Source organism: Periplaneta americana, chromosome 14 (assembly GCF_040183065.1).
Source record: "Periplaneta americana isolate PAMFEO1 chromosome 14, P.americana_PAMFEO1_priV1, whole genome shotgun sequence".
NCBI classification, from domain to species: domain Eukaryota; kingdom Metazoa; phylum Arthropoda; class Insecta; order Blattodea; family Blattidae; genus Periplaneta; species Periplaneta americana.
Window position 1 is genome coordinate 111,543,530 of NC_091130.1, and position 24,395 is coordinate 111,567,924.

Genomic DNA, 24,395 nt, shown 5'->3' on the forward strand with positions numbered 1-24,395 from the left:
TATATACAAAGCACGGGCAGAATTTTGAGTTCTCTAAAAATTGCTTTACTTTGCGACCTTATAGGTGCATGTTTCATAATTTTTATAATTTTCTTCTATAGCTTAAAAATTTCCGTAATTTTGCTTGTTACGCCCCATAATGGTATCCCATACTGAATCTGGGAATGTAGAATTGAGCAAAAGCAAAACTTAGAACATGAGGTTATAATACTGCAACAAGAAGCTGAAACCACTGCTCGTGTTTCCAGAAAAGCTTACAAAATTGCTAAAATATCAGAGACGTTACAATGACATGCTAATTGATATAAATTTTCAATCTCTTTATGGGCTCAATATGGGAAGAATTAATCCTTTGCACAAATTTCGCGTCAAACTATGTTTTTAGATCTGATTGAACTGGAGAGTGGAACAGCTTCCAGTATTACTACTGCCTTTCTTGAAAAACTCTGTTTGTGCGGAATAAGTGAAGAAAATTTAAAAGAATATCTCAAGTGTTTCATATGACAGTGCCACAACAATGATACGCAAAAGTGTGGTATAGGGGTGGAACTTGAAAAAATATTTCCTGCTATCATAATCTGAATTATAGTAACCATAGACTAGAGCTAGCTGTTAATGATTCCATCAGAGAAGTCCATGGAATAAACTATTTACTTCCAAATGGCTTTTAAGGAACCCGGAGGTTCATTGCTACCCTCACATAAGCCTACCATCGGTCCCTATCCTAAGCAAGATTAATCCAGTCTCTACCATCATATCCCACCTCTCTCAAATCCATTTTAATATTATCCTCCCATCTATGTCTCGGTCTCTCCAAACGTCTTTTTCCCTCTGGCCTCCCAACGAACAGTCTATATACATTTCTGGATTCGTCCATACATACTACATGCCCTGCCCATATCAAAAGTCTGGATTTAATATTCCTAATTATGTCAGGTGAAGAATACGATGTGTGCAGTTCTACATTGTGTAACTTTCTCCATTCTCCTGTAACTTCATCCCTATTAGCCCCAAATATTTTCCTAAGCACCTTATTCTCGAATATCCTTAGCCTCTGTTCCTCTCTCAAAGTGACAGTCCAAGTTTCACAACCATACAGAACAACCAGTAATATAACTGTTTTATAAACTCTAACTTTCAGGTTTTTTTGAGAGCAGACTGGATGACAATCGTTTCACAACCAAATAATAGCAGGCATTTCCCATATTTATTCTGCGTTTAATTTCCTCCCGAGTGTCATTAATATTTGTCATTTTGCTCCAAGATATTGGAACTTTTCCACCTTTTCAAAGGATACATTTCCAATTTTTATATTTCCATTTCGTACTATGTTCTGGTCACGAGGTATCAGTAAATGAAAAATAGCTTCATAAAATAAATTTAAAAACTTAAAAAAAACCGCACTATTTTAGCCTTCTTTGTTTCATTTTATAAACAGATTTTCTATAACTGTTCTGACAACATATGAGATCGACATTGAAAGAGCACCTGTTCTAGTTTTGTTCGCATTTACAACATCATTCTAGTTCAATCACATGGTCAGATATTATGATAACATTGCTACTGTTGTCATCACCAGACACTGGACTTTAAAAAAAATTTTTAGCTGGTTATTTTACAACGCTTTATCAACTGCTATGGTTATCCAGCGTCTGAGTGAGATGCTGATAATGCTAGTGAAATGAGTCCAGAGTCGAGCACCGGAAGTTACACAGATTTGCTCTTGACAGGTTGAGGGAAAACCACGGAAAAACCTCAATCATGCAACTATTTCCAACCAGGATCGTGTCTTATTGTAAAACAATAATAAAGGAGAATTGATTGATTGAATATTAATTAATTTATTATTTTCTTTACTTTAACAGCAAGAAATGACGATATGGAAATGTTGAAGACTGCTCACCAGTTGCAGGTCCCTTCTTTTCCTCAACCTTATATGCAAGGTACTGTGTATTCACATTAATAAAGAGGCTACTTACACTAACGTTGGTGACATCTATTGGTAGGAACTGGTTTCATATCATGCTTCCTAAAAGGAATAATTAACAATGAGAGTATATGTTGCTAGTTGTTAAGCATTTTGATTGCTTTTCAAAGCTTTTAGACGAAAGATTTCATCTGTTGATTATTATAGACTTCCATTACCGTATAATTTCTTTCTTTTAGATGGAAAACCTCGTACCTAAAGACAAGAACATTTAGGCTGACCAGACGCCCCCAATTTCCGGAGACAATCCCTGGTTTTGAGTTGCTGTACCCGGAAATTAATTTTGTCTCCAGAAGTTTTGATTTTGTTTCAATAACACGTAAATATTTAAGTATTGTGATGAAATTGCTATGAGTCATGCATATTTCTGAACGGTTCTCAGTATGTGACAGAAGAACCAGCGAGCACAATATGAGATATTCTGCACTCTTCGAGAAGAACATAGCATCTTTTTATTCATTCCCGTTGCGCGGAAGTGTTAGAACTGCTCCAGCGTCCATTTTTAAATAGTTCAAAAAATTAGGAGTTTTGTGACAAACGAACAGATGAAAAGTGTTATGATGTTTTTCAACATTTCAAAAAAAAAAATCCATTCCATTTGAAAATCTTTTCAAAATTGTGTCATTAATAATGTGTCTTTCAGTCAGTAATTTATCAGTTGAAAGGCTTTTCTCTACAATGACCTCAATCTGGACTGATGAAAAGTCAAGAGTGAAAGTTGAAACTTCGTTACAAGTGAAAACAAACTTGCATTTCTCATGCGAAGAACTTAGTGTGAAGCTATATGGGTATGAACAGGTCCTTAAAAAGATATATTCTTAAGACAAGTACCGGTACTTGTAAAATATATGTGTTAGAGTTCAGTGTGTACAATATTATATGAAAGACTTCCATGCATGCATCAGTACTGAAATAGAATTCTTAGTGGCTGTAATTATGTATAGGAGTTACCTATGTACAAATTTAGTATGCGAAGTACTATCATTATATCTACTGTAACATGTATTTTCTGCAACATTTCAATGGAGAGTGACTAGATTAGCATTTGTGGTTTTTTCTTGAAATTGCCGATGTCCCCTGCTGGACTATAAAAAATCTGGTCAGCCTAAGAACATTACTTCCTACATTTTAAAAGTAAGATAGACTTCGTTTATAGTTAACAACATTAGTAGGCAGTGATTTCGTTGGGAAAAAAATATTTACAGGAACTCGCCTAGTTAATTTAGCAATCGCCAAATGGACTCTTCTTGTGTGTCAAGTTTGGCATCCTCATGTTTCCACATCTGTACTAAATTCTGATCTTCCAGAAAGATGTTCTGGTGCGTTCTGGCCCAATTAAATCACTGTTAGTAGGCCTATAAAGTGTGTGTCACCGACCCACTGTACAAACTGAGATGTTTTGAGTGTATTTTTTTCAAGAATCAAACAATGTAGAGAAAAAGGGGGCACATTTGAACAGTTTTTTATTCACATCCATTATCAATTTTTTTCAACTATAAATGGCGCAGAATTATATTACATTGCTTAATATACACATCAAAATTTTATTTTTCCAGAAATTACATATGTAAATTTGAAACATAAACTTTTGTAACATATTCAAAACTGCCCCATGTGTGAGGTAGCTTTGAACAGGTATATGGGGCACTTTTGAACAATGTCCAAATCATCTGTTAAAGAACTAATTAATGCTCAAAGATATCACGTAAAGAGCACTACTTTGGTTACATTATTTTTTTCTTTAAAATTACTTAAGTACACATCAAACACGGAACTGGTGATACCTGGTACAGCATTTCCATCTGCATTTACTATCGTACTAACTGTTATCATAGTTCCTTGTTTAGCTGAGATTGGCTGTCCAAATTGCCATGTGCCAAGTTCAGCGACAACTTCTGGAGCTTGTACAACTGTTGCAAGACCCAATCAGTTGAAGTCAGTCAATTCCAGAAATTCTGTTATTAGCTATCCTTCGGTACCGTATACAATACTTGCAAGCTAAATGGCGAGTATAATAATAATTCCTATGTGATATTTTTGTCGATTTTCAGATTTTTGTTCTATTAAATACCTAACTTAAATAATGATACAACAAATAATAAAATCTCCTATGTAATTACGTATCTTTCTTTCTAAAATGTAAGAATTCAAAATCTCCTATGTGCCACTGCCATAGAATGAATCATCAAAACCTCCTATGTGTACATGACAACACATAGGAGGCATTGCAAATACAAGTGTCTTGTTCCTTTTGCACATAGGGGATTTTGTTTTTTTCTATTTATGAACTTGTGATCAGTAGAACAGCCTACCGTTTCGCGATTCTTTTGCTATTGATTTGTTGTAACAGTCTCATCTGCTATTTAAATGATAATAAAATGGTACTGCTATTGCTGATTCTGTAGGTTAAGTTTAGGACAAATATGAGGAAATTAAAAATGTAATTGTGGCTCCTGTATAAGAAAAGAAGAATTCAGTGTCTGTGTTAGATTCAGTACGGTAGTCTATATGAGGTAGTTGCTGAATTTGAAAAAGAAGAACAAGAAACTCATGATCTAGATACTATACAATGTTTGAATATAGGGACAAATGTTCAAGAACTTACAGAACTGCTCAGGGCTATCAAAGAAAAATCAGAAAAATGAAGAGGAGAAGAAAGAAGAGAAGTGGGAAATTGAGAAAGAGGGGAAGAAAAAGGGCAAGATGAGGATGAAAAGGAGGACTAGGAAATGAATTGTGCAGATTTTTCGTAATTTAGTTCTAAAAGGGAAGTAAATAAGAAATAAAAGACTGGTGGGGCAGAAGTATGTTGGATTTCAAAAGGTTGGAAATGAAATGCTTCAAAATTGTGCCTGAGAAACCAAGAAACATTTACCAAGATGCAAATACAAAAAGGCCACAAAAATAACTGAACGAAATTTTCAATGTGCTGAAATAACAGAGGAGGCAAGAAATGAAGTATTTAATATAGCCTATTCTGGAACTTAACCAGAACAATGGAAGAAGTCCATAATTTTACCTATTTTTAAGAAGGGGGACAAGACTAACTGTGGTAACTTTCGAGGAATATCACTTTTGTTGACTTCGTACAAAATTTTGTCCAATATTCTTTTGAGAAGATTAACTCCATACGCAGATGAAATTATTGGGGATCTTCAGTGTGATTTTAGGCGTAATAGATCGACTATCGATCAGATTTTTTGTATTCGACAGATATTGGAGAAAAAATGGGAGTATAAGGGTACAGTACATCAGTTATTCATAGATTTCAAAAAGGCATATGACTCGGTTAGGAGAGAAGTTTTATATGATATTCTTATTGAATTTGGTATTCCCAAAAAACTAGTTCGATTAATTAAAATGTGTCTCAGTGAAACATACAGCCGAGTCCGTACAGGCCAGTTTCTATCTGATGCTTTTCCAATTCACTGTGGGCTAAAGCAAGGAGATGCACTATCACCTTTACTTTTTAACTTCACTCTAGAATATGTCATTAGGAAAATTCAGGATAACAGACGGGTTTGGAATTGAATGGGTTACATCAGCTTCTTGTCTATGCGGATGACATGAATATGTTAGGAGAAAATGCACAAACGATTAGGGAAAACACGGAAATTTTACTTGAAGCAAGTAAGGAGATAGGTTTGGAAGTAAATCCCGAAAAGACAAAGTATATGATTATGTCTCGTGACCAGAATATTGTACGAAATGGAAATACAAAAATTGGAGATTCATCCTTCGTAGAGGTGGAAAAATTCAAATATCTTGGAGCAACAGTAACAAATATAAATGACACTCGGGAGGAAATTAAACGCAGAATAAATATGGGAAATGCCTGTTATTATTCGGTTCAAAAGCTTTTGTCATCTAGTCTGCTGTCAAAAATCTGAAAGTTAGAATTCATAAAACAGTTATAATACCGGTTGTTCTGTATGGTTGTGAAACTTGGACTCTCACTTTGAGAGAGGAAAAGAGATTAAGGGTGATTGAGAATAAGGTTCTTAGGATAATATTTGGGGCTAAAAGGGATGAAGTTGCAGGAGAATGGAAAAAGTTACACAACGCAGAACTTCACACATTGCATTCTTCACCTGACATAATTAGGAACATTAAATCCAGACGTTTGAGATGGGCAGAGCATGTAGGATGTATGGGAGAATCCAGAAATGCATATAGAGTGTTAGTTGGGAGGCCGGAGGGAAAAAGACCTTTGGGGAGGCCGAGACATAGATGGGAGGATAATATTAAAAATGGATTTGAGGGAGGTGGGATATGATGATAGAGAGTGGATTAATCGTACACAGGATAGGGACCGATGGCGGGCTTATGTGAGGGCGGCAATGAACCTTCGGGTTCCTTAAAAGCCATTTGTAAGTAAGTAAGTATTCTGGAACTTGAGGTCATAAAGTGATATATTTTACGAAGGATATCAAGTGATGAAGAAACGAAGAAAAACAATGGCATGACTATTTTTAAATAAGCCAATAGGTGAAATAGTATGCCGAACTCTGTTCACTATCTCTTTAAGAATTTATGAAGACATGTTCAAGTGATGAATGAAGAACGATGACAGTTCCTTTCAATCTTTGAAATGGGTCAAAATATAGATATTGAGGACAACTATAATGAACCTGTCAGAAAGGAAACAAATGTTCATGAAGGGAGTGAGTGATATTAAATGGTGGTTTGATGTACTGAAAATTCCAAGCAGGGCCAGCACTAAGAAGACATACGTGGAATCATCTTTTCGTTCAGTCCCCCACATGTACGAAATGTATGTGACATCAAGCACAGACCATGATGAACAACATGTCGGAGGAAGATCGTTCTCTAAAATTAGCAATGAAGAAAATATAGCTACACATGCACCAAGAAAAGACCAGTGCGACATATGCTGTAGTTACAAACTATCAGTAAAGATAATCATCAGAATGATATGTATTCGCTAATGGACTACATAAAATCAATGACAATAGCCTGGCCTGAACATCATACAATGTAATTATTGTGAATGATTTTTCCATCTTCAAACATTATGATGCCTTCAATTCTGTTGTGCTGTCTCTCAGACCTGGCAAGAAAGCAGGAGACCAAATTGTCTATGATTTTAGATTCCAAAAAATTATCCAAGTGCTGAAATAGCCTATTTTACAAAATAAATTATTCGACAGTGAAAGAGGCTCTAGTGGTTGTTCTCATTTTATGTTGCCATTTCATAACATGGGAATGGCCAATCTGATATAGGTACAGAGTGATTCAGACCACCTGTAACAGTCATTTAGGCTATTTCAGAAACTAATGCATTAAAATTTTCGAGGCAAAAATATTTGTAACTAAAGCACATATGAACTTTCACTTGAGCTGGATTTCATCAATCAGCCACAAAAGGAAGTAGGGTCAATGGCGTGTCACTTTAAAATTTCAAATGGAAGTCGGGATCAAATAGAGTACCATTTGATAGAGTTCTTCAAAACAAACAACTTTCATAGGAAAAGTTTTTATTAATTCCTACTCTTTCAAGGAGAAAACATACGAATAGACAATTCCATTAATATTGAGAAATTTTACAAGAAGAAAATGTGTGTTTCCAGTGCCTACCCACTTCACTTGCGTGACTTGGGTTCCGCACACTGCAGATAGATGGTAGAACTGTGACCCATTTTCAAATTGCCACTTCGGCAGGCCACGTTGTGCATGATGTGTATCCGTGTGAAGAGTTATTTCGTGTATTAGGGTGAGTGTATGTTAAGTGTTCGTGTAAATGTAGTGTAGGGAATGAGTGAGGATGATGATGAAGTGAGGAAGGGAGAAGGGGAAACCCAGTGCCGGCACATAGCCTACTCCTGTCGAATAGCACCAAGGGGGCTGCCAGGCTTAACGTCCCCATCCGACGGACGAATCACTATCAACAGTGACATATGCCTTCCCTTCATATGCACCGTGGAGAGATTTGGGATTTAACTCAGGCATATTTGGTGCACAATTTAGTGATTAGAAGTTGTGCACCGCCATCTCTCCTAGTCTCGAGGTAGAAATTTTTCAAGAAAATTTCTGACCCCGCCAGGAATCGAACCCAGGTCGGCTAATCTGGAGGCAGACACGCTACCACAAACAAGACAATAATTCATGTTGACATGTTCTCTGCTTATGATCACTGCAATGAATGATATTCCCCAGATTCTATGTAAGTCCACACTTGCTGCAACTAACATGTCACGGAATGCAGTGTGCCAATTACAGTAACTTATTTCCATTTAAAAGAGAAGGAACTTACTCATGGACCTTAAAAAAGTAGTCCTGGAAAGTCCCCTCTCCAAATCTCATTGGATTTGTATAGGCATAGAGCTCACTGGAGGTGACAGAATATTTAGATTTTGATTTATGTTTATAATAATAATAAATTTACCTTCCCTTATGAAAAGGTTGCCAGATTTGACAAAGCATATTACATATAATTTGAAAACACACCTGAAAGGTAAAATGATATAGCCTACCTACCCTACATTTGAAACGGTTAGGGAATCGAATATACAAAATGTCAGAAAAATTTACACCTAAGTAACGTTTGTGCTCATTTACAGTTAAGAAAGGGAAAAAAAAAATATCACCAGATAAGTTAGAATGATTTGGTGATTGAGGCGGTGATGAATCATGGTATGTAAATTTCCAATCCGAAATTTGCCTTCGAGACTGAGGAAAACCATGAAAAACTCCAGTCAGATTGATCAGCCACGGGGTTTGAATCCAGGATCTCCCAAATGCGAGTCTCAAACGTTATGTCTGAGCCAACTAGCTTGGTATAATAATATTATGTACTAACAAGCTTTGATGGTTTTCCTGTCCCTCATTTTCTGTCTCCGAAATAATTACTGAAGTTTGTTTCGAATTAGGGAGAAAGCAGTGTTGAATAAATTATTCAAAAGAATTGTTGCTTGGACTGTATCCATTACTGGTGATGAATTTTGAAATTACAACATTCCGAAGGTTTGCTTTATCTTTGTTTTCAGGTGAACAAAAAGGATAGAGCTGTTTCCTGCTACTTAGGGTCATTACAAATGGCTAAATTCACTTGAGTAACTACACCTGATAGTTTAAAAAATCTCTATGTATACTGTTACAGATTCTGCACGAAGCTACCTTGATGCTGAGGTATTCCCGTATCTTCTCCCAGCTTTAGAGCAGATGTTGCACAAAGCTCAAGAATGGAAATGTTTAGAAGTAAAAAATACTCATTTATTTAATAAGGCTGAAATAGTTCTAATTAGATGAAATTATACAGAATGTTTCATAATTCTTATTACACACTTCTAAGGGTTGTAGAGGGAACTTAGTAGATAAAGTTCTGATGCGGAACACATGTCCAGAAACATACCGTTTCAGTGCTACAAGGATGACAAGAATGAAGATTTCAAAACTCCCGCCTCACAGTAGACAACCAAAACTGACAGAAAGCGACGTCTGAAGTCACCTGATATCACGTGTCTTCTGTTTACAATCTCACATACTGCCTCAAATTTCACTTCACTTGTCATTCAATCGTTGATGAATACGGTACATTCCAAGATGACTGCATACATATTTGCCGAGAACACTTTTCACTTGCAGTCCAACATCATCTCAACTAAACATCCGAGGAAATGTGGTTAGGTTGAGGTGGACTAATTGTTTGGCCGCCACGATCTCCGGATTTAACCCCTGTTGACCTTTTCTTGTGGGGTCACATGGGGAGTCTTGTTTATGAGACCCCTGTACAAACAGAGGAAGATCTGCATGCATGAGTTGTGGCCGTGACAGAAGAGATTCAGCACACACCAAATCAGGTGAAGCTCGTGCTATGTGTCCAATAGTTCATTGAACCCCTTATAATTTTCTTTCTTAAAAGTTTTATTCTTTCACTTGTAAAAACTGAGAGTAGCTATATGTTTCAGCGTTAATCTGCATACCAAAATTTGACTGAGTTGTGCCTAAGTCGACAAGCAAGTTAGGCTACTTGCTAAAAGAAGGATTGAACTCCCTGGCCAGTGGTTTCAGTGAGGGAGCAGAGGGTGTTATATGTTGTATATACAGGGAAGTCTCTACAACGTTATTGTAGCGACAGAGGCAGGCATACTCTCAGTCTCTTTCTACTCGATTGCTCTCTCTTTCTCTCTCTCCTTTTCACCCCTATAGCTAAGGGTATGATTTTGTAGTGATTAGTTTATCTCTATTTCGATGCTTATTTTATCATGATTTCGGTGAATATTTCGTCGAAATATGAAGATTTGGGTTAATATCTCGTGAAAATATGAGTTAGGATATGGCATACAAAGTACAGTATTATGTACAACATGTATAAATCCGGTCAGTAATTTTAATTGTTACACATTTCCTGATAGTTTCAATATTATGGATATTAAATTACATAAATACATTAAAATAATATATATAAATACAGAGCTATTATTATCAAACGTCCCCGGCCAGCCGCGCTTTGCGTGGCTTCCGCCGAGCGCATAACCATTTCTCCGGCGCTTCTCCAATATAACAGTACTAAAAATAAGTTAAATGTTCAATAATTTGGACTTACCATGCTCACAGTCGTTGCTGAAAGTGGCCCCCGTTTGCCCCCACATCTTCTGATAAACGAATGAACAACACTTGTAAGTTCCACATCATTGATAGCTTGAAGTTCTTCTCGTATATGGTCTTTTAGTTCATCTATACACTGAGGATTTTTCGTATAAACCCTACTTTTTAGTGTTCCCCATAAATAAAAGTCACAAGGTGTTATAGTTGGCCTTCGTGTAGGGCACAAATTATTACTGATTAGTCTCGTACCGGTACCGAAAATACGCCTCAATTCCCACATTGACACGGCAGCTGTGGCGGAATCTTGTTGGAAATAAACTGACAGTCGTTTCGCGTAAGAACACTACGTTTTCTGCTTGATTTTCGATTCTTCACTGAGCCTCTTTCTTTAAATCTTTATTGCTTTGGCAGAAGACACAGGTCTGTTTGGAAACTTTATTCGAAATTTTCGTCTTGTTTTCGCACACGACCTTCTGCCGTTTATGTATGTATTGTACATGCACACACTTTCACACAGTGGGAATTTGTTGCTAGACATTACCTAAATACACAATAATCACTAAACTTTATACACTAACGTTGTACACTTGAATAATTAAGACTTTCATTACACGACTTCTAAGCACACTGAATGTCATATGGCTACTCGAGCTCGAGAGAAACGGTTAGCGCGCGCCGGAAACCACGCAGGGCGTGGCCGACCGGCCGGCCGCTCTTTTCTGGGACGTACTGTAGTTGAGCCGGAACGGGCCGGTACGCTGTACCGTCTAAAATAAAACTCGCTGTTACCGTGCCGAAAAGAAATATAGACTCGAAAATATATTAATTACGTTTAAATAAACTTTAGCTAATATACTTTGAAATGGAGGATTTTAGCTATTTGAAAAACATTTTGATTTTTATATCGAGCATAAAAGTAGCGGCTGGCATCTCATATCTTTTCCTTAAACGCTAGTCCATTCGTTTTATCGGAAACCATGGTCTGGCACTTCAAGAGTACCGCTAGTTGTGATTTGTTAATTTCAATTTGCTTGCATAACGCCGTGGTATTTCTATAAGTGATTAACACTAACTTTATGGCATGGTATCTCAAGAAATCTGCTACACTTCACTCATTTCAAAACTTGAGTGGATGCCTTCGCATAACACTAATTTTATGATGTGGCGCCTCAAGAATTCTGCTACAGAGATTCGTTAATTTTAAATTCGCTCAGGCATAATGCTAGCAGATTGCTAGAGGAGAGGGAAATATTGAGCCGTTCAGAGCAGAAGTGGTGTAAGTCAATTTTGACTTACACCACTTTTGATCTGAACGGCTCATATGTCGAAAATCATCCCTCACTATCAATGTTTCAGAGAAAAACACAGCACTCGAAGACATGTTGAAGCGAAATTGTTGTGATCCTCGTCTGATTCAGAGAACTTATCAATTAGAAGTAATATGCAAACTCTTCGGTTGTAGAATCGTTGTTTACAGCTGACATAGAATATTTCGTGAAAAAAAAAAATGTTCCTAGTACTAATTTCGTGACTGAAGCTTTTCGTTGAAATTATTATATTTTGCGACATTTTGCGGTTATGCAGTAGGCCTATACAGTATTTATGGTAAGTTTCATGATGAAAAAAATGATAATTTTTCCGAATTAATTTCCGTCATTTGACTGTGAATCACAGCCTCAACTTTGTTGATCCGGAAAGTGGTGCATGCACGAATTTGATCGAAAACGCATGGCGTGGACTTAGGGGACGTCTGTCTCGGGGAGGCGTGCGCAAGGAAGACCTCAGTGATCACCTTTGTGAATATTTATGGAGGAAGGATTGTTCGAGGCTAGCGCGCGATCCTTTTGAGGCTCTGCTTGAAGATGTAAAATTGCTCTATCCCGGAGGTGTCCGTTTCGAAGAAGGAGAAAGCGATTGAGTGTGGCTGTCGTGAAGTAGTGATTTTTTTTTTTTACGTTGGCAGTTGAAGTGCGTCATTGTGTACCATAATGGCGGGCTTCGAAAGAAAGTTTTCAGTTGTGAAATTTATGTTTATTGTAGTATTATATGCTCTAGTTGAGTGTTTTTCAGTGGGTATTGAATTAATAAGAGTTCTGCGTTCTTTACATTACATCGCATCGTGTGTTTCATATCACTAAAATCGTTTCACTGGCTAGAAAACTGAACGTTCGCACTCGTATTACGTTGGACGTGTCATTTCTCAGGTAATTTGCCACATATCTCTAGAATTAGTTTACTTGTAACAATTACCAATGGAATCCTTAAGTTTTAAAATGCATCTCCACAGAACATTCCATCAAATTCGCTTTGTAATTCGAACATTTTCTATTGCAAAATCGTCGGAATCCGCTCAATCCTCGTTTCACCCTTTTCCAGACATGAGTTCTGCATCAAAACTTTATCTAGTAAGTCCCAGCTACAACCCCTGTATAGAAGTCTTCATTAAATACATTAGTAATACATTAGAATTGGAAGAAAACTTCACTTCTATTTAACAAACTTTCATAAAATCTTGTATTTTAATTACTAGTAGGCCTACCATAGTATTATTTGTATGTGCAAATTCTTATTACGTTTGGGCCAGAGAGACTAGCCCTTCTTAAGGGATATAATTGGAAAAAAGCTTCACTCCTATTTAACAGTTTCATAAAGTCTTGTATTTTAATTATTAGTAGGTCTAGCATAATATTATTTTTATGTGAAAACTCTCACTACGTTTGGGCAAGAAAGACTAGCCCTTCTTAAGGGATATAATTGTAAAAAAAAACTTCACTCCTATTTAACAAATTTTCATTAAATCTTATATTTTAATTACTAATAGGCCTAGCATAGTATAATTTATATGTGCAAACTCTCATTACGTTTGGGCAAGAGAGACTAGCCCTTCTTACGGGATATAATTTGTGTAAAGAACTTCACTCCTATTAAAACAAACTTCCATAGAATCTTGTATTTTAGTTACTACTAGCATATTCATAAAATGTTGCATTTTAATTGCTAGTTAGTGTATATCTCTTAACCATAGTAAATGTTGTTGTTTTCTAATGCCAGGCGTTTGACAATAAAGTCATTTGACCTATTGCACTCCAATATTTTTCAAAGATATTATCATGGCCAGCCACTAAAGCACAGATTTTGAGGTGTTCCGAATCCATTTCTTCGTTTGAGTTGCACAATGGGCAGTTAGGGGACTGATATATTCCAATTCTATACAGGTGTTTGGCCAAACAATCATGGCCTGTTGCCAATCTAAATGCAGCTACAGACGATTTTCGTGGTAAATCGGGAATTAACTGTGGATTTTGATGCAGAGAGTTCCATTTTTTCCCTTGGGATTGTGTTATCAAATTTTATTTGTTGAAGTCTAAGTATGTAGATTTAATAAATATTTTCACAGAGTAATACATAGATTTAGTAACAGGTCTGTAAGTAGCAGTGCTGCCCTTCTTTGCTAAAGCATCCGCATTCTCGTTTCCCAGGATTCCACAATGGGATGGTATCCATTGGAATACAATTCTTTTATTGAGTGATATTAATTGAGAGAGCATTTTAGTTATTTCTGCTGTTTGAGATGAAGGTGTGTGTTTAGAGACTATTGATAGAATAGCTGCTTTGGAGTCTGACAATATAACTGCATTTTTAAATTTATTGATGTGGCATAGAAGATTCCTGAGACTTTCACTTATTGCAATGATTTATCCATCAAACTTGTTGTTCCATACCCAAGAGATCTATAAAGTGAGAAGAGACAGCACGTAACATCTGCACCGGCACCTTGTTTTCTGGAGATCAAGGATCCGTCAGTGTGTAAATGAAGCCAGTTTTGTAGAGGGTACCTAATATTAATTGTCTCTAAAGACAATTGTTTTAGTATTTCAATGTTTACTTCTGATTTTAGTATTTCTTCTGTTAAATTTAGATTATATTCTATATTTAATAGAGTTAAAGGGTTTGGTTTAATTTGTAGGTTTTCTTTTAAATACGGGATATTGATTTTCTGTTTTAATTCTTGAACAATGGATATGAAACTTTTTTGAGTTTTCAATCTACAGAGAGGACTGTATGAATGCCAATTGTTTCCTGGTAATCTAATAAGTTTTTCATATTGAATCAGTGCTTTTTCTTCTATTGTCATTTTGATGCTGTTAATATTAGTGAGGAATCTCATAGAATCTATTGGAGTTGTTTTGATTCCACCAGTAATGAGTCTGAGAGCTTGGTTTTGAACATATTCTATTTCGTTTATGAAAGGTGAAGTAATTAAAATTTCTCCGCAGTATATCAGCACTGGCTGTATAAACATTTTGTATGTAGTATTCAAAGTATTCCTAGAGCATCCCCATTTCTTTCCTGCTAGTCTTTTTAGAAGAGAGAATCGTTTACGAGCTTTTTCAGAAATGTATTTCAAATGGTTGCTCCATGTTAACTTACTATCGAAAATAACTACAAGATATTTGGATTCATAAGTCCTAGGAAGGTGTTGGCCATTGTATTGGATATTGAATTCTCTTTCTTTTTTACCAAGTGAAAATTAGTTACTTTTGCTTAAATTGAGTGTCATCAAATTTGATGTATTCCATTCATGTAGTGATTTAGAGCTTTAAGAGCAGAATTTTGAATTGTGTCTCTATGTCTGTAAGATCCGGAAGTCCACAAAACTATATCATCTGCAAATAGTGCTGTTTTCATGTTCGATTCCTCTAATAGGGAGGGTAAGTCATTTATATAAATATTGAATAAAGTTGTGCTGAGGACAGCGCCCTGAGGTAGACCTTGATATGTTTGTCTGTAACTAGAAAGTGAGTTATTGAATTTAGTGGCAATGAATCTGTGACTAAGGAATTTAACCACCATAGTAAATGTGAAACCATGATTTTTACTTTATGCCGTCCTATATTACCACCCCTAATTATACTAGACAATATTACCATCCAAAGGAAGTCTCCAGATCAGACAGTAAAATACTTAGGAGTTCATTTAGATTGAAGACTAACTTGGAAGTACTGTGTCAGCCATCAACACTAAACGTAATCTGGCCTACTCAAGAGACTTAAAACTTTATCCATCTTACTAATTGAAAGTCATCTCTACAAAGTAACATTACACCAGTGGCGGCTGATTGACTGAGGCAAGTGAGGCCGGGCCTCAGTCACTTGGCTTAACTGAAATCAAATTTTGTGTTTTCATATAATATATTATTTATTTGAAAGAAAGCATATATCGCTGTAGAAGCATTTGAAAACTTTGATGTATATAAATCTGTTTTTCAGTAAAATTTGTTCCTGAGGCCGGGATCGCTCATGCCAGGTCTGGCTTGTGATGTATATAGACCTATTTTGCAGTAAAATTTATTCCTGAGGCCAGAATCATTCGTGCCGGGGCTCGCTTAATGCATTTCATGTCCTTTCGCGGGCTTTCAGTTTGCGCTTAAAACGTTGTAGCTGAGGCACAATTCGTCTGGCCTGGTCAGATTTCACTCCTCCCATCCATGAGCCAGGCCTCAAGGGTAGAGTGGGGTGGGAATAGCAGTGGTGACTTGTCTTCCTAACTAGGCCATAAATAACAAAATTCCAGCTCTTTGGCAGGCAGAGACTCACTCGATTCTCTCCCCTTATGTCTCAGTTTATGACATATAAGCGAGGGTGTTGTACAGTAGTGAATGTGGGCCAATGTTGTTATGTATTTCGGGAAAATATAAACAGAAACAAATGAGAGAAGTAATGCTGGTGCAGTTAATTCATTGTTAGAGTGTCCTTTTTTGAGAAGAAATAATATTGAAACAAAGGAAGTTTTAAATAAAGAGAGAGACAACCGAGATACCTACGACATCGCTGATAATTTTTCTCACACATAATCTTAAAACGCGAGTTTCTATTGCATCCTGGTATGGGCAACATAAATGGTTATGTGGTAATGTGATGCAAAATAAACTTCTCTTGGCCTTGTTTGTTGCTGTCAAAGAAAAAAATAAAAAGAAAAGAAAGAAAGGAGGGATTTCAACACATATGGGTTGCTTCATCACACTGAAACAATCACTGAAACTCAGAGCATAACAGCTTATTTGGTGAGTGAAATTATTATTTTTCATTGATAATAATAAGAATAGACTAATAATAATAATAATAATAATAATAATAATAATAATAATACAGTAATAATGATATTAATAATATAATAACAATAAAAATTAATATCATAAACATTTCCTATCGGAGGCAATTAAACTAGTTGCATCTGGCCTCACCGAGGATTTCGATCACTGGCCGCTACTGCATTACACTTCTGTTATACACTTCGTTACTCCATCCTCTGATCATTTATGCATGTCCAAACAAAATTCCAAGAATACAATCTTTTCAAAACAAAGTACTACAAACTTCTGTTAATGTACCATCGTTTGTTCGAAAATCAAAAGTACATAGAAAACAGTATACACTACACAGTATACACTATACAAGAACTCATCCTTAGACAGACAAAAACATTCTTCTCGCACCTTAACAATAACTCAGGAGCAGCTTTCTTTTCTTTCGGGTAAAGATCCATTCATCCCATAAGAATCAAGAACCATCTTCCACAGGACATTCTACTAGACCCTTCATCCACTTCATCTGATGAAGAAGATATAATTTTATAAATTTACCAAATAATTATTTTCGAAGATTTTTTTTTCTGTCACAGAGGGACCTGTACATTGGCTGGCCTCCTTCTTGTTGTTTACTTATTGTTATGTTATTTCTTTTCTCATATATCTGTATTGTATTACAGTGCTGAACGTTCAATAAAATCTATTTATTAGCATATTATTTTTATGTGCAAACTCTCATTACGTCTGGGCAAGAGAGACGAGTTCAGTAGTTGTCATACTATTTTCTATCATCTATCAGGTAATTCGGTAAATAACTGGAGTGGTACGAACGATATGATGAATAAGTATTAATCGCTGTAGCCTTTTTCAGTGAATATTTATTTATGTTTCTTCGTTATGTCCAGGACTTCTGTCACACCCCATTCGCTGATCAGTGTGAAAGATATTTCATGCAGTGACTGAAAAGAAATTGCTTTAGAACAAGTCAGTTCTTTTAGTTATCTATAATATGACGCGAAATTCTCTAGAATGAACTTTCTTATTATGTCAAACATATTTATTTTTATTTCACTATGTTGTTGATGTACATTAGGCCACTGTTATTAAAGTTTTACTTGAAGAAGATAGCAATTGCTCATTTGCACTGTACAGTAACCTCCTTGCACCACTCAGTAAATTATTCTTCTATTTTTATAGAAACAATATTTGATTTATTCATTCACAGTTATAAGAATGAGGTAATGTATGTATCCTCTCAATCTCTAGATGATCATACTCCACAATTAGCATAACATATTCCCATGAAATTCTCATACTTTGTTGCCCAGATCATGAAACATGAAAGTTAATCGAAATTTCGAGGTTAACAATATAGGAATAGAATAAGTTAGACGCTTATTTATTATATTTAAAAATAAGTACTAGAACGAGACAAATCATATAATTGTAGTTACTGCACGCACTGCTTTGAATTAAATATTTTGTTTCCTCTTTCCTCAATAGACTGTCCTTTTTTTTTACTAAATATTTTATTATTTTTTTGATCCTACATAATAATATCTGTTATGGCAACAATTAATATTTGAGGAGAAATTTTTATCCTCAAAAATATTACTTTTTTTTGTCCAATAATAAATTTATATTTCATGACTAAATTCATTTACAGCTTCCATTGCAGTCTTTTTCAGAAGAACACCAGCATATGTATATACTGTATATCCTTTCCTTATGTTTGTTTCAACATGGCTTACTTCATGTTGACAGCATGACACATAAACTACTTTAACGAAGGAATGCACTATGAACACATACAGTACTGAAGAAATACAATATCATCATCATCATCATCATCATCACCCATACAAGTTTCATGCCATGTGGCCTGTTATGATCTCATAATAAAGATTTTATAATGTGATTTTATGAAAACTAATTTTTCTTTTATTAGGTCCAGAAATGCAAATTTAATGGTCTAGACTACTTGGCTGAGATATTATGGAATCGTAACCCAAGATATCCAGAAAGAACTCTATCTTGGAAGTACATTTTCCATATACCATTTGTTAAGGACTGGCTTGCAGATCAGTTGAGTATTCCAGTCCTATTACTTCACTGATTTGAGGAAATATTTAAAAGTTATTCCATGTCAATTGCATGCATTGCTTCAGACTCACTTCCTTGTATGTTAATAACATTTAGAATTCTTATTGGTAATGCAGTGGTGAACGGTTGAGGTGGATTGTTTTTATTGCGTTGATTTGACATGGAATTACCCAGAAATGTCTCAAATTATAAATAAGGAACTAGTTCAATATTTAACGAAGAGTTGTACTTAATAAACATAGATTAGAATTTAAGTTATTCAGAACCCAAGTATCAGTGCTTCAAGGAATACAAAATGTAATCACAGTCTACTACACACAGTCACGAAGCTTGAGTTTTGAGGATGCTAGAAACAATAGACTGTGACGGTACTATTTTGCATTGCCTGTAATGAGGCGATATTAGCGATCCTAGTGGTGAGCAACTACCTAATGTTTGCATATTTACTACGTATTGAGCTTCGCGACTGTATGTATACTAGACTGTGGTGTAATACTGATTTAATTAATATTATCTCCTTTCCTTATTGTTAGTTTCAAAATCAACTCATTCAATATTCAAATTAAATAAGAAACTTTAACCCCACAAGAGCAAAGATATCACTAAAGAAAATTTCTTTTGAAGAAAAATATATAATGTATCTTACTTGTACAACATATACAATTAAAAAAAAATATATATATATATATATATATATATATAATATATAATCACCAGTAACAAGATGTAAATACCACATAGGCTGAAAACATCTGGATACCTTATTTTTTATATGACATAAATCAACATATACAGTATGTCAAACTTGAAGTCAGGCCACAAAGGGAAAAACACTAGAGGAGAGGAATTCGATCTGGTGGTGTGGATTGAACTACAGTGTAGCTCAGTGGTTAGAGTGCTTGGTACGTAGAACCAAGAATCTGGGTTCGACCCCTGGTGCCGGAGAAATTTTTCTCCTCTAATAACCATTGTTACCATAACAGATATATTCTGTAGGACCAAAAATTAATCTTTATGTAAATTCTTCTTTGCTGAAATTATTTTAAAGCAAAACATTAAACTAACACACTTAATTTATGTGTAAACAAATCGTAGAAGAAAACTAATTTAAGTAAGAAAGGTCATTGCCAGGAAAACAACATTCCTAAAATTACCTTTCCAGATTAAGGAAAATCGTCATAATAAATTCAAATAAAATTTTAAGTGGGTTACTTAAAAATCCTTTTATATACTAAGTGGTGAAGTATATAATTATGACAGATCAGTGACATGACTTTACATTACTTTTCAGTCCGAGACCTTATTATCCATTGTCCTGGCTGTTGACAGAAAATGAAGCAGCATTAATCATTCAGGCAGCTGTCAGAGGATTTTTAGTGCGTTGTCAACCTGATGTTCAGGAAATGCGTCAGTTTTGGAAGGTAAAAAGTACACCACCTCTCATTTATACTTACAAAACAAAATATGGAGAAGGGGGAGTTGTCTGACAAAATAGACTGCTCGTGAAATTGAACCACCAAGAAAACACAGTATGTTATATCTCACATTTTAAATGGACGCATTCAAGGATTTTTTTTTTTTAATTATTTGCGATACTGGTACTGACTTTAGTACAAGTCCTTAATGTTAAAAGTGCAACACATGGAAAACTTAAAATATTTTTTCAAAATCTGTGTAGCCTATAACATAGTATGGGCCATTCCATGTCAATAGAGACAGATATTGAAGAAAACTTAATTACTCAAGTGAAATTGACTTTAGTGTTAATGAAATGCACAATTTTTCTACAATGCTGGCAGCACATATGATTTTCCCTCCATTTCTTTGATGCAATCACAACATTGAATTGAATGACTTCATGAAGAGGTCCCTAGCAGAATAATTTTCATCATCTTTAAGGAAAGAAAATGTCTATGAGGGTAGATTGGAAAGTAACGCACAATAATTTTTTTCTGCGTTGGAGAGCTGACAGTATTTTCTCTTGTCAGGGGAGGCCCAGAGATGAAAAGATTGGGAACTGCTGCTATAGACTAACAAATAAGCTAACAATGCAGCATGGTATACTACATTAAGTTTCACTGTTTTAAATAAAATTTGTTTCCTTCGAAAACTATAATAATTTACATTGTTGTTGTTGTTGTTATCTAATGCCGGACTTTGGCAACGAAGCCATTAGCGTTCTTGCTCTCCAATATTTCTCTGTGGTGGATCCATCAGGTAGAACTTCACAGGTTATGAGATGAACTTCAGTCATTTCGTTAATTAGCATAAGTGTAACCGTTTTTTAAGTGGGCACCAATTTTTTGTTTGTAATGGTGGTTACATCACCCACTCACGTAAACCCCCAGTATGACTGGAGGGCCACATCTATCGTTGGTTAATGGGTCCATCGGACCTGGCCGGGAGGAGTTTTAGAGTCCACCGACCTTTCTCACAAGCACCACTTGTAGAACATTTCTATGCCGTGGCAGGCCAGTGTAAGAGATGAAATAGCATTTCCTCTATTTCTGATGTTGTGGTTATACCGCCAATATTCGGTCCCCAGAGCCTCATCTGTAAAAGCAGGTTTCACCACGGGCAGGATGAGGTTGGGTTTTGGATAGGAGAGGTTATGGAATGCACTTCACTGTCCCTTGCATTGTTATGTCCTATTAATTGTTCCCGTTTTCTTTTACTCCAGTCATTAGAAGCAGAGCGGAAAGAAGAAGAACAAAGGAAACGAGAAGAAGTTCAGAAGTGGCACCAAATGTTACTGGAGGAAAAACAACAATGTAAAGCAGAAGCAACTGCAAAGCTCCAACAGAGACAGGATAAGGCAGCCGTGAAGTCACAAAATGAAGAGATGGCACTCAAAGAACAAGAAGAAGAGTTTGATGAAATATTGATGACAATATATGATATGACTGAGGATTCAATGCAAGATTAAATCACAAGACCAATGCAGGATTAAGGCATTGTATATTAAGTATTCCTAAAGTGAAGAAACAGGCTATTTCTTCAGATATTTCAGTTCTCCCATGACCAATTCGAATCATTCAGATTCGAAATCTTGTTTAATGGAGAGTCTTTAAATGATCTCAGTAACATTTCAAATGTTATGGATCCTACATTAAAATACCGTACATTAAAGATGCTAGATCTCTTTCATAGTCTGTTCCCAAAGACTAAATTACAAGGTGTTTCTACATATAATTTTTGTGTATTTCCATGGTTTTGAGTTATTTTGTTGTCAATAATTTGTCCAAAAAATAAAATTTCCATGCTAGTAAAAGCTTTTTTTCTTTTATATTATTTTAATGTACCGAAGTATATATGATATTTCCATGCAGATATTCTGCTTCATCATATGATGAAAGAGTAATGGAACGGAAAAAAATTCTCTCCGGCGCTGGGATTTGAACCCGGGTTTTCAGCTCTACGTGCTGATGCTTTATCCACTAAACCACACCGGATACCACCCCGGCGTCGGACAGAATCGTCTCAATTTAAGTTCCAACTCTTGGGTTCCCTCTAGTGGCCGCCCTCTGCACTACGTCATAGATGTCTATGAATGTAGGACTGAAGTCCACATATGTGCTGAGGTGCACTCGTTATGAGTGACTAGTTGGCCGGGATCCGAGGCAGGTTCCTTAACATGTCTTTTTCACTCCAACTCTGTGAGTATTTCATAGATGTTACTAGCGCTGAGAAGCAAAGACAACTTAAGCCCAGTTCCCAAGGTGCTTGTTTTCTTGCGTGTTTCCTTGCTAGCTAGCAAGCTGAGTGCCATGGTGGGTACGATGCTGGCTCCCATGTTGGCTATGGTGATGGTTGTTGTTCTCACGGAGCTGGCCCTTTTCACAGTTCATATTGGAAAATCATCTGCTGTTTCATCTGTTGCCAACACTCATGGTCAAAAAGAAACTAAACCGTGAGTGGAAAACAACTGAAGTCCTACATTAACAATAGTAAATGTCGTAATAAGGTAATTAAGCCTTATGTGCAAAACAGCCAAAGTTAGATATTTAATTGTCATTTTTTAAAAACTAAAGAATATAGAAAAAAACAGTAATTGATTAACTAGCGGACTTACTCGTGTTAATTATGTAAGTCTGTGCGGCTTACAGCTGTTTTGGTGCTTCATCACACCATCCTCAGAGCCTACTAGATCTCGGCGTCATCTCGAACTTCTCTGCCTGTTATGTAGGTGCGTTTGATTGTTGAAAGGTGTTGAAATGTGGAGTCAAATAGTGTGTGTGTACTGAAATTGATCTGTGTGTTGAGAATTTGATGGGGGTGTGTTTTAGTGTGTTTGTATATTTCGTATTGTTCTAGTGTGTTGAGTTTTCTAACCACCCCATACAACACAAACACGCTGCATTTAGGACAATGGTACACAGATTACTCAACATACCCATGAGCCAACAACACTACAATGAAGAAGTGAACACAATCAAATACATAGCACCGCACAAGAAAACGGTTACAATCCAAACATAATAGACAACATCATAAGAAAGACAAAACAAAAACTTAACAAACACAAAAACACGCAAAAAACAACACAAACACAAGAATACAATAAATACATCACACTAACATATGAAAACAAAAGCACACATAAGATCACATCTTCATTCAGAAAGCAGAAATACAACATAGCATACAGAACAGAAAACACACTACAAAGACATCTCAACACACAAAAAACACAAACAAATAAATACGACCACACAGGTGTATACAAACTCACATGTAATAGTTGCGACAAGTTCTACATTGGACAGACAGGCAGATCATTCCAAACACGCTACAAAGAACACATTAAAGCTATAACCAGAGGACACAATACATCTACATACGCCCATCACATAATCAATGCTAACCATACATACAATAACATAAATGCAGACATGGAAATCCTACACATACAACCCAAGACCCAAAAACTCAACACCTAGAACAATACGAAATATACAAACACACTAAAACACACCCCGATCAAATTCTCAACACACAGATCAATTTCAGTACACACACACACTATTTGACTCCACTCTTCAACACCTTTCAACAATAAAACACACTCACATAACAGGCAGAGAAGTTCGAGATGACGCCGAGATCTAGTAGGCTCTGAGGATGGTGTGATGAAGCACCGAAACAGCTGTAAGCCGCACAGACTTACATAATTAACACGAGTAAGTCTGCTAGTTAATCAATTACTTATATTCAAGTGTTAAAAGTAGTGTACGCAAGATTCAAAATGGAGAAAAAAACAGGTTCAGTTGGAAAACAACGAACATGGCGACATGGTTTCAGTGGTGATACTATATCATCATCATTGGTTCCAGCCTGCAAACCAACACGAAAAATAGCAAGGAACCTAACCTTGAAATCCAGCAAGCTAGCCACCAGAGAGCATTACTTCTAATGAGCACGCAGGCTAGCCATCAGTGCAGCCACCTTAGAATCCATCACAGAAACAAGCACCATCTGAACTGGGCTTTAGTTTGTCAGAGTGCATCACAAGTGGTGTCTACATTATACTTATAATCAATGATGATGATGATGATGATGATGATGATGGAGAATTGTTGGATGTCACAGTCACAGGGAAATTGAAGTACACAAGGAAAACTCGTATTGCCTGGACCATGGCTTTACCCA

General features: G+C 36.0%; 1 protein-coding gene across 1 annotated transcript; it reads left to right on the plus strand.

Annotated features, from left to right (window-relative positions):
* Nucleotides 1–8,914: 8,914 nt before the first annotated feature.
* On the plus strand, nucleotides 8,915–21,999 carry LOC138713673 (IQ domain-containing protein K-like). Its single transcript, XM_069845942.1, has 4 exons — nucleotides 8,915–9,205; nucleotides 18,592–18,728; nucleotides 20,038–20,167; nucleotides 21,427–21,999. The coding sequence occupies exons 1-4, from the start codon at nucleotides 9,092–9,094 to the stop codon at nucleotides 21,670–21,672; spliced, it is 627 nt and encodes a 208-aa protein (XP_069702043.1). The 5' UTR covers nucleotides 8,915–9,091; the 3' UTR covers nucleotides 21,673–21,999.
* Nucleotides 22,000–24,395: the final 2,396 nt, after the last annotated feature.